The sequence below is a fragment of the Humulus lupulus genome, chromosome 1 (genome assembly GCF_963169125.1).
Source record: "Humulus lupulus chromosome 1, drHumLupu1.1, whole genome shotgun sequence".
Taxonomy (NCBI): Eukaryota; Viridiplantae; Streptophyta; class Magnoliopsida; order Rosales; family Cannabaceae; genus Humulus; species Humulus lupulus.
The window spans coordinates 280,498,938-280,510,693 of NC_084793.1; the positions used below are offsets into that span (position 1 = coordinate 280,498,938).

The window sequence follows — 11,756 nt, forward strand, 5'->3', positions numbered from 1 at the left end:
AGGAAAAAATAAGTAAAGAAAAAAAACAACAAAAAAACTAATTAAAAATGAAGAAAAAATAGAATTATCTTCAAAATCAAATAAACATAATTATGATACAAAATAAAGTATAATTATATATTTTTTTCAAATTTATGAGAAATAAAATCTCATAAATATAAACTTCCAAATCAAACCAACTTTAAAAATCTCATAAATATGAAAAAATCCCTTAAAATAAATATAAGTAAAATTTTGTCAAAAAAATGTATCAATTAATTTCCCATTCATCACAATTTTTTTAAAAAAAATACAAAATTCATCTTATCCTTCGGATTTCAATCTTTGTTTTTTGAAAAAAAAAAAAAAATCTTAACCTTCGAATTTCAATTTTTTGTGTGCAGAAAAATTTGCAACCTCAATTATGTCTTGACTTCAATGTTTCCGACTTCTCTCATCTCCAATTAAAAAAAATTAATAATTTATTTACAAAAATAATGGAATATTTACATATTAATCCTTTAAAAAATATATGTAATGGCAGTACATTGTGGAGGTAAATCCACCAAGTCTAACTACTTTCGTGGCCAATGCCAAACGGAGAAAGCTAGTGGTAGGAGATGAAAAATTTCCTATAATTTAATCATTTTAAGTAATAATAAATGTTTGATAAAAATTAAAATAAAAATACTTGTATAACTTTGGGGAATGTAAATATAACTCCCAACTTTGTCCAAAATGACCAATAACCCATCCACACTTTATAATGAAATACACATGAATAAAATTTACTTCTAAATTATGTTCAGTTTTATAACCTAAAACATATATTCATAGGCTTTTCTTTTTCTACAATAATAATTACTATTTTTTTTTTCTGTTGGAGGTTCTACAATAAGGTTTGTCAATACAAATAATGAAAGTTTCCAACTTTTTTTTTTTTTTTTTTTGGGAAGGAATGAAAGTTTCTAACTTAATGGAAAAAATGCACGTGGAAGTGGAACCAACCAGGAAGAACCCCTCTTTGGTTCATATGTTCTTGGTATCTTCTCCCTTGACAGGAGGAACTCTATAATATGCTGGTATGGTTGCCGGGAAAAACATCTGCTGTAGTCCTTCTGCCTTGATTATGGGAAATATAATGCCTGATGCACTCTGTAAAACAAAATATACTTGCTTAAGTAAGTCTCAAAATGCTCAACTTCATGTGCAAAGTTTTTAAGGTGAATTAAACTACAACTCTTAAAAAGGGAAAGATGGGACAATGCTCACCGAAATCAATCTTGCTCCGATCCACATTCGTTTGGGTGATGGAAATGGAAGTAGAAGGCGACCAACACCATATATAGCCACAGCAAAAAAATGGAGAACTAAACTTAAAGGGCGAGGATTCAGACCAGAAAGTAAGGCCACTGGTCCAGTTGAACAAGTACCTCCGAGGCTTAGATAGTCAAAACATGCCTGGCGCATCTCCTTCCTTGCCTGATCAGGGGAGGCAGAGAATACCTTGTACAAGGCATCTGCCAATGTGTTTATTGTAGACGCCACAGGCTGCAAAACCGATACAACAAATATAATCAATATAAGATCTGTGTATTCAAAAACAGTCACTAGGGGAATGATTAAATTTGCTTAGATGGGTATACTGAAGCAAGCTGTCTAAAGCAGATGTTTACCTTGCGCAAGGTGTAGAAGGACTCGAGATATTTGCACAATGAATCTGCATTGTTTAGGTCTCGCAAAGGACTGAGAAGTTCCTGTAGAACAACAATATCAGATAGAGCTACAGTCATTCCTCCGCCAGTTAACGGATGACGCATGTTGAAAGCATCACCCAGTAGAAGAGCTCCAGGTGTAGGATGTGGATTGGCAGCCATACTTCTGTTTGGCATGGTTCTGATGTTTCCTTTATCAACAGCTGATACGAAGGCTTGTTGAATTTGGGGTGGTATCTGGAATAGACATCTCATTTATCAATCCAATGAAATTAGAGGCTCAAGGAAACGAGGAAAGAAATGTGAACCCTTGAAACTAGCAGTTTTTGCCTTCTATGTAGAAAAAGCTTTGAACATATAGATTCTAACAAGAATTATGTATGATTTCTATTTACACAGTCCATTATTAGGTCCCTAATTTAGTCCATCTGTACAATGCATATCTTGAATTTTAACTACTTTATACAAGGAATTTCTAAAATTATCAGTAATTTGAATAGAGGAATTGCAAGGAAGATTGGAATCCTATTTAAGGTAGTTTACCTGTGGAGCCACCACAGTCTTCAAGTACTTGGCCATCTCACCATTAGCAATGGAAGGCACCTTTTGACCAGGCACATCAACCAAACAGCGAACCTCGGTGCTACTTATTGGATAAAACAAAATGGGAGAGGGATCAGCTAAAATAACATGCCCATGATTTGCATATGGGAGTTGACAGTCCTCCAAAACTAAACCTACAAAACATGAGGGCACTTGCACCTGTACAGAAAATTGACACAAAATCTATCAGTTCGAACACTTTACATGTTGGAATTCAAGAGTGAAAAGTGAGTAAATGGTTCATTTCAGAGAGTTATAAGAAAACAACACCACCTTGGGGTCACAAAGATTGCGCCGCAAATTCGAGAAGCAGCCATCACAAACAATTGTTAGAGGAGCATAAGCTTTGAGTTCTTGGCCATCCCTTGTTTTGTATTGAACCCCTTTAATCGTCCCATTTTCTTCAACCAGGGATGTCACAGTACCTTGCTCTAATCGAACACTGTTACAGAAACGTTAAACATACAAGATCTCATCACTCATCAGCAGCATGTAACAAGCTTAAAAACACATGAAAGAATAATAGCGCCAGAGCATACTTGGGAAGAGTAGCAGCTTTTTCTCTCATTCTTTGTATAAAACGCCCATTGTGGAAACTCCTCCCAGCTACATCTGCATGAAACTTCTCCAAAGGATATGAAAGACTGGTGTTCTTCCCGTCCTTGAAAAGAGCATATCCTAGTATTCTTTGAGCGTCAATTTCCTCCACACAATCTGAAACCAAATTCAAAATACTTGTAATCACATCATAGCCTAAACATTATACAAATAATCATTGGTTCAAAAAGTTCTGAGACATACCTTCAAGACCCAATTCTACTAGCTTCAGGTATCCCCCTGGCTGAAGAAGCTCCCCCACAATTCTATCCGGCTCGGTCAAATCTCTTTCAATTACACGAACTCGCCTTCCATCCTGCAATTAGTACTAAGGCACACTCAGTTAATTAAATTCAAAACAAATCCTGAAAGAGTAATCTAAAAATTCACTTACAATTCAAATCCAAGTTCATCATCATATCAAACTTTTTTATTCTTTCATATTCAAATTGTTGCAGTCCTGGAATCTCCTTAGATTATCATAAGATACTAAAACTTTTTCATAGGTACAAGTATTTTGGAGTTTTGACAACAAAATAAGATACTAATACTTTTCCAAGATACCTTCTTTTGAAAAATGACAAATTTATAAATATATGTATACATCGGTAGCCTGAAGCATTAAAAAGATAGCATCTTCAGGTCTCAAGTTATCATTTTTAACCCATATTCAAACTTTCTGAAAAAAAAAAACCATTTTCAATCGGGAATCTCAAAAACGAAAATTGAACGAAGACCCGGCAAGTGTCAACTTCTTCGTCCAGAAACAAACGAAAAGAGATGAGATGATAACCTTGCCGAGAGTACACGCAAGGGCGGAGCCAGCAACTCCGGCACCAACAATTAAAACGTCGGTATCAGACCCCGAAACGGCCCGGAAATCTCTTCCGTCGTCGGAGATCCTGGCTTCTTGATTCAAAAGTATCTGCGTGGCCGTCGTCTTCTTCTTGTTGACACCGGCATTATGGCGACGTAGAACCCAAAGAGCCAAAAAACCCAAAATGGAGGCAAAGAAAGTCCAGAAAACGTAGGGATCGATGGGAACCATCTTCGCCGGAAACAAAAAAGGAGATCCAGAAGAAGAAGAGAATGAGGCGGTAGAAAGGTGGTGTAGTTGAGAATAGATGTCCTTGTGTGGTGGTGGTGGATTACTGGAGTGGAGGAGGAGGAGGGTGGTGGTGGTGAAAGATTTATGGAGGAAGAAGAGAGGAGTTTTGGTTTTAGTTTTGGGGAGATGAGTTGTTCGAAATGGGAAAACGGGTGGCAGTGAATGTGATTGGGTTGGAAGATGGGATCTACAGACGAGGAGGTGCTGTTGTTTAATAATAAGCATTACCTGTTGTTTAATAATAAGCATTACCATACGATGGTGCATTCATATTTTGGTAATGGGATTTTCCTTATTAATGCCTCTCTCTCTCTCCCTCCCTTTTTCTTGTCAGAAACGCTTAACTTGCTAAAAAAACAAACTTTGAATAGTTAAAGTGTTTGAATATGGTGCACACACATTGCAAATTACTTTTACCGCCTCTTACATAAGTTAAAATGATTTGTGATGTACGACCATTACCATTACAAACTGTAAATTTTGAAACAAATTTAACCCAATAAGTTATTATTATATTTGATTTAATTGTGCAAGATGTAAATTAATAAAAAAAAAAAAATTAATTTAATATTTATTTAGAACTTACAAAAATTAATATTTTTTATTATCCAATTTATATACTCCAAAAAATTTATTATTAAAAAAATAAATAAAAAATAATATATGATTGGTAATTAATTATCAATTACTAAATTAAAATATTTAGTGACAACATGGTAAATAAAAAAATAGTATTTATTGATGTGTCAAATTTGACTAATGTTATATTTTATGTTAAATTTGACACAATTTTTAAAATACTATTCAAATCATATTTTTATAAAGTGTATGAAATATAGTATTGTATTAACTTTTTGATACTCCGTTAAAGATGATCTAAGTGTATATAGTATTTATATGTAATTTATGTATGGAGATATCTTACTTTTATTTTTTGAAAGAATCATTACTCCTATTTATGATAATGGCAAATAGAAAATGTTTTTAAGAAATAGCCTCTTTCAAAATTTAAAAAAAAAAATTGTAGTTTTAAAGTGAATCAATTTTTGTGTGCAACCAATGGGTGTTGATACTAAAAATATGAGAAAGGCCAGGGGAACCCGTAGGGCCTAATATTACTTCAAAATGGTATAATGGCGCAATTGTTGGGAAAAGTTGAGAAGTACCCACTTTTAGGACTAGTTAACTAAAATTAGACATTAAATATATTTAGTTAAATTTTACCCATTATTATCATGAGATTTCCCAAATTACCATTTTTTGAGTACATGATTCTAAGTGTTGTTGTAATGTGTATTATATGTGTCATATTATAGTTAAATTATAAATACATTCTAATTGTAGTGTGTTTAAGGAGAAAAAAAAATATGTAATTGAAGGGGTATAATGGGTACATTAATTGAAAATTTTGGGTACTAAAATAAGAGTTAAAAATAGTGGGTAAAAATTAAAATTGATCATTTAAAATGGGTATAAGATCTAATTTCCACACAATTGTCAATTCAATTTCGAAGCCCACATAATTTAATTTAGTAATTAGTATTGAATACCACTGATGAATTATGATCAACCACTTATATTTTAAGAAATTTTTTAGACATATTTTAAATGTTACGAATATCAAAATTTGAATATTTTGATTTTACTAATAAATTTGATTCTAATGAAAAAAATATTTTAAAAAATTATAATTTAAATTATTTATATTATATATACTTGTTCTTATCTTCAATGTGATTAATTTTTTATTTTTAGAAAATTAGTATTTTCATTTGAAAGTTTTAAATATGTTTTAATTTTATTTAAATAATAAATTATAATGGTGAAACAAATTAAAAATATATATAATTATGCATTAATTTAACAAGTGTGTAAAAAAATGTTTTAAGAATATATTATGAATTTATTTAGATTTGGGTGCAGAGAGAAAAAAAAAGTTATAAATAGAAGTATTCTTAATGTATTTATAAAAAATTAATAAATAAATAAAATTTAAATGAGTTGGATCTTCTTAGGCCAACTCCAACGATAAGGCATAACACAAAATAGTGTTGATTTCACACAAAAATCCCTCAAATAAATCCTCACATTTTTGTGTTAGAGCATCTTCAACCTTGACACCTTATTTGGTGTCACACCAACATTAAATTTGGTGTCAAAAACTATTTTCACTCCAATCACAACACTAAAAACTACACAAAAAAAATATTCTTTATTATTATATTATTTTTTTAAATAAATTGAATATTTTTTTTTGTATAATTTTGAGTATGTTTCCTATGCATTACTATGATTAATATTAAAAAAATTGTAATGTAATTGTGAATGTTGAGAATGTGTACTATTAATTATAATGAGAATATGATGTTTAATGTGTTCAATTTTAATTTTTTTAATGTGTCTTTACATTTGTAATGTTTGTATTGTATAATATTAAAAAAAATACAAATATTTAATAATGTTTTATTTAAATTATAATTAAAAAATAATAATTTGTGGTATATACAATTTAATCTCCACATAATAAACCAAATTCTAAATTATATATATAATAATATAAATATATATAATAAAATAATGAAAGAAAGAAAAAAAAAAAAAAGTATACCGTGTGCTACAGTACACGGCATATATGATGTGTACTGTAGCAAACATAGCAAATTTGATATAAATATGTAGCTTCATTGGAGTATCTCCTACACTATATATGTCTTTTTTGTGATACATTGGAGAAGCCCTTAGTCTATAGTGTCCCTGCAATAATGTTGCAAACTATAGACCATGACAAATTGTTTGGTACTTTTTTTTTACTTTTATATTTTGATAATAATATGTTTTAAATATGCATATATTTTTCAAGAAAATATATATGTATATGTATAGGGAAATTTTATCTTATATACAGGATAACTTAGTGAATTTTTTTAATATGCCAACATAAGTTACTATCCCAAATATATGACAATTTCAATTTTTTAGACAAAAATACCCCAAACATTCAAACACATATTTTCTCTCTTAGTCTGAACTCTCTATCTCTCTAATGTCTCTCATTGCATCACTCTCTCACTCTCTCTCTCATTCTAATATTGTAGATCTCAAAAAAATACCAAACTTTTAAAAAAAAAAATATCTCAAACGGACATTTGAGTGAAAAATATGAACCTCCAAAGTTTTCATCAAATTTCAGTACAGAGCATCGAAATTGCATCGAAAAAAGTATCGTTTTGGCGAAAAAACAAGTTTTGCATGATTGCATCGCAAGAGCATCAAAACACAATCGATTTTGCATCAAAACACCATCGTTTTGGCCAAAAATCAAGTTTCATGATTGCATCGCAAGAGCATCAAAATTGCATCGAAAAAATATCGTTTTGGCCAAAAAACAAGTTTTCATGGTTGCATCGTAAGAGCATCGAAACACCATCGATTTTGCATCGAAACACCTCGTTTTGGCAACAACAAAAAAACAAGTTTTCATGATTGCATTGCAAGAGCATCGAAATACCATTGATTTTACATCGAAAAAGTATCGTTTTGACCAAAAATCAAGTTTCATGATTACATCGCAAGAGTATCGAAACACCATCGATTTTGCATTGAAAAAGCATCGTTTTAGCAAAAAAAAACCAAGTTTTCATGATTGCATCGCAAGAGCATCGAAACACCATCGATGCAAAATCGATGGTGTTTCAATGCTCTTGCGATGCAATTATGAAAACTTGATTTTTGGGCAAAACGATGTCTTTTTTATGCAATTTCGATGCTATTGCGATACAATCATGAAACTTGATTTTTGGCCAAAACGATGTTATTTCGATGCAAAATCGATCGTGTTTTGATGTAAAAATGAATGTGTTTTGATGCTCTTGCGATGCAATCATGAAAACTTGTTTTTTGGCCAAAATGATGCTTTTTCGATGCAATTTCGTTGCAAAATCGATGATGTTTCGATATTGTTGCGATGCAGTAATGAAAACTTGATTTTTGGACGAAACGATGCTTTTTTGATGCAATTTCGATGCTCTGCACTGAAATTTGACGAAAACTTTGGAGGTTCATATTTTTTTCACTCAAATGTCCCTTTCAGATGATTTCTTTTTTAATTTTGATATTTTTCTAGATCTACAAGATTAGAATGAGATAAGTTAGAGAGAGAAAGAGTTCGAACTGAGAGAGAAAAATTGTGTTTGAATGTTAGGAGTATTTTTGTCCAAAAAATTGAAATTGTATAGTAACTTATATTAGCATATTAAAAATTTTACTAAATTAACATGCATATAACATGAAATTTCCCTATGGATATTGGGAGAATCTTAGGTATGGGCATCATTTTTGTCCCTACTAATAGAGGCAAATCTATTTTCGGCATGTATAAAAATTATAACTTAATTTTTTTTACATGATGATGTATATTGTGTTTACAAGAGACATTCCACCAATTTTCGAGAAATTTTATTTACAATGACGAAAACAAAACTCAAAATAATTAGCAGTAAACATATTAAAAAATAAACACGCGAATTATGGTTAGAAATAGAAAATGTTATAATATTAAAATTATATTATTTTAGTGATGTTTCAACACAATTTTTATGTTCGTAGTTGGAATTACACTTTGAGCCAAACATGAAAATTGATTGAGAAAAAAAAAAAGGAGAATAAAATATTTGAATTCGTGAAAATGCCATACGCTAGATCGTGCAAATAAAGGGACTGTTATATAAAGAGTTATCTATAAAATATTTTACCTTAAAAAAAATCTAACTTTAATCACCATTATCTTTTCACTTTAATCTCAAAGTCAAATATATTAGATTATGCAAATAAAGGGACTACTATGTAAGAAAAAGACAGACATATTCTTAGTCAAAACTAATATTTAAAAGAATATTACAAACAGATTACAATTTTGTTGTGTGAATTTGTTTATTGTTATATTTCTATTTAACCATAAATAAATTCCTATTTTTTTATTAGTGTGCCTTACAAATAGCTAAGAAAACATAAATAAATTGGAATAAAATTAGATGAAAGAGAAGTGAGTAGTGTGGCCATTATTATGAATTATATGCCAAAAATTTCACAATCATTTTGTTAATGGTATAACTTATTCGACACCATTGCTGTCACACCAGAAAAAGGAAAATTCTACTAACTTTCTTTTTCTTTGTTTTGTTTTTACTTTTTTGTTTTTTGCTGATAAAAGTATCGGATAGTGAAGTTAATAATTTCATAATCATACCATTGGTTTTTGTTAATGAAATAACTTGTTCGACGCCAAAACAGAAAAAAACAAAAAACGATTGGACTGATAAAAGTATCAGAAAAACCAAGTGTTTCTAATAAAAGTATAGGATAGTGAAGTTATTAATTATTCAAGTTTTTTCTTTTTTTGACAAAATTAATTATTCAAGTTTGTCTTAAATGAAACACTTGAGTATTTTTTTTTTAAACTTGATTTTTTTTATTCATTCTAATTACAGAAAATTACTTTTAAAGTGTCATGTACTCGTAAGTATAAAAATTGCCCAGCACTCATATTTTTGAGTTTTAATTGGGAAATTTAGGTAATTATGCAATAAATGGAGTCCCATATCAAAATTATCCTACCCACTATTGATATGTTAAATTGGTCTTATTGTTTTCCTTAGTTCTCAAAATACCCTGGCATTTGTTTCTACTTTTTCTCTCTCTTCTCTCGGTCTCTCTCTATTCTCTCCCTAAGTCTCTCGGTCTCAAAACTGAAACCCCAAAAAAGAACCCCAAATCTCTTCTCTAATCTCTCGGTCTCGAACAAGAATCCAAAAAAAAAAACCCCAAATCTTCCCTTGGCAGTGCTCGGATCCTTGTGTGGTCGTTGATGCGTCGGAAGGGACCAACGGAGAGGTGACAACGTTGGAGGGGATGACCCAAAGCTTGAAGAAGCCACCCAGAAGAAAACAAAGGTGAGTCCTCGATCCATTTCTGGGTTTGTTTGTCTGCGCCTGTTTGTCCTGTGATTTTTTGTTCAGAGGTTAGATCGAGGTTGTTCATAGTAAAATCTGGGTTTTTTTTTCAAATTTTTGCCTCCACCTTAATAGAAATCGATAGGCATTGATAAACCTCGATGGGGCTCGATTGACCTTGACAGGATCCGAGGGATGTCACCTCAACATGCGATAGACCTCAATAGAAATTGATAGGCTTATTTAGGTGTAGAATCTGACTGGCATCGATGGGCCTCGACATGCCTCGATATAAAGTGAACAATTTTGGAATTTTTAGGATTTGAGTGTCTCGATGGCCTCGATAGAAATCAATAGGCTTATTTATATATAGAATCTGAATGTGTCGATAGACCTCGACAAGTCTCGATGGAACTTGATTGTACTTAAATGCAGAGGTTACCTCGACAGGCCTCGATGGGCCTTACATGCCTCGATGATTGCTTTATTTAATTGTACCTCGATATGCCTCGATAAAATTTGTTTTGCTTTGAACATGTATTGCTCGATATGACTCGGTAGGCCTCGATGGTTAATAGATTGCTTAAAAATGTTATTAACATTTTTTTTTTCAGATGCTTGACCTTATTGTGTTGTTGGAGAAGCACTTTCCTGCTCGTGTTACTTATAGGGGTAGTGCTTACTTGGATACCCTTATAGAGCAGCTTCAGAGGCATGGGCCGATTGAACGGGCAAAGGCATGCCCATTCAGACAGTTCTTTAATGCCAAGGCATTTAGTTTTTCTAGGGTTCTACTACACCAGTTGATGTTGCATAAGGGTGAAAGCAAAAAGCTTGAAGAGGGTTAGTTCTACGTGGGCAACAGTCTGTAGATTCAGTATTATGGAGTTTGGCCTAGTTACCGACCTGAATTTTGGAAAAACTCTGTCCCCATATGAGTTGAAAAAGCATATTTCAAGTGATGGGATCATCTAGGAATATTTTAATGGTGAGGCGAAGGTTACTTTTGGTCAATTGGAAGATGCTTTGAAGGCCTCGAAAAACCCAGAAGATGCATTTAAGTTGGGTTTATGCTACTTGATAGTTGGGGTGTTGTATGCCCCTGAGAAGACAACCAGCATATGGAGTGATTCACTAAAGCTGGTTGAGGATCTTGATTACTTTTTCAAGTATCCGTGGGGGAAGTTGTCCTTTAAGAAGTTTATTAGAGGAGTTCAGAAAGACATGAAGAAGCAATTGAAACTCTACGAGGACAAGAAGAAAGAGGGTTCAGGGATACAACAAAAAGAGTCCAAGTACAGGTTCTATGGCTACGCCCCCGCACTTCAGTATTGGGCTTTTGAGGCCATGCCAAATATTGGGAGGAAATTCGGTGAAAAGAGTGGGAACCAGATTCCCAGGATGCTTAATTGGACTACCAAGACTAATATTTTTCCTTACACAACTCAGTTGGTTCCATTGTTTAGCAAAACTCGAGTAAGTTCAACTTTATCTTCTTAAATGTGACATATTTAATTTATTGATGATTTACTTTATTAAAGTATTTATGACATATGTTATTTGTTAATGCAGTTGGTGGTATTTTCCATGTTGAAGCCACGTCCCAATGAGGTGGATTACTACAATAGCCTCCCAAATGTTGATGGTCAGTTATTCCCTGAGTTGGGATCAGTTGGAGTGGAGGCTGAGACTGCAATGGAGGAAGTAGAGCCCGAGAAGGAGGCAGAGAAGCTGGTGGAGGTTGCAAAGGCAGCTTCTGTTTTTTATGAGGATGTCCCGAGGGTTGAGGAGGGCATTACACAGGCT

At 32.3% G+C, this 11,756-nt stretch overlaps 1 protein-coding gene across 1 annotated transcript; it reads right to left on the reverse strand.

The window, feature by feature from the left end:
- Positions 1 to 655: 655 nt before the first annotated feature.
- Positions 656 to 4,263, reverse strand: LOC133807279 (squalene epoxidase 3-like). The gene is made up of 8 exons (XM_062245506.1): positions 3,688 to 4,263; positions 3,099 to 3,210; positions 2,837 to 3,011; positions 2,571 to 2,739; positions 2,238 to 2,456; positions 1,656 to 1,931; positions 1,252 to 1,530; positions 656 to 1,134 (listed from the first exon to the last, which is right to left on the reverse strand). Exons 1-8 carry the CDS (start codon positions 4,255 to 4,257, stop codon positions 1,009 to 1,011), a joined length of 1,926 nt encoding a protein of 641 aa, XP_062101490.1. The 5' UTR covers positions 4,258 to 4,263; the 3' UTR covers positions 656 to 1,008.
- Positions 4,264 to 11,756: the final 7,493 nt, after the last annotated feature.

Bases quoted from the DNA above. Each gene is read 5' to 3' on its own strand.
- LOC133807279 (XM_062245506.1), bottom strand. From the start codon at position 4,257: ATGGTAATGCTTATTATTAAACAACAGGTAATGCTTATTATTAAACAA. The intron at 3,211-3,687 runs GTTATCATCTCA...TACTAATTGCAG, and splicing joins TTGCGTGTACTCTCGGCAAG to GATGGAAGGCGAGTTCGTGT. The intron at 3,012-3,098 runs GTATGTCTCAGA...ATTTGGTTTCAG, and splicing joins AGTAGAATTGGGTCTTGAAG to ATTGTGTGGAGGAAATTGAC.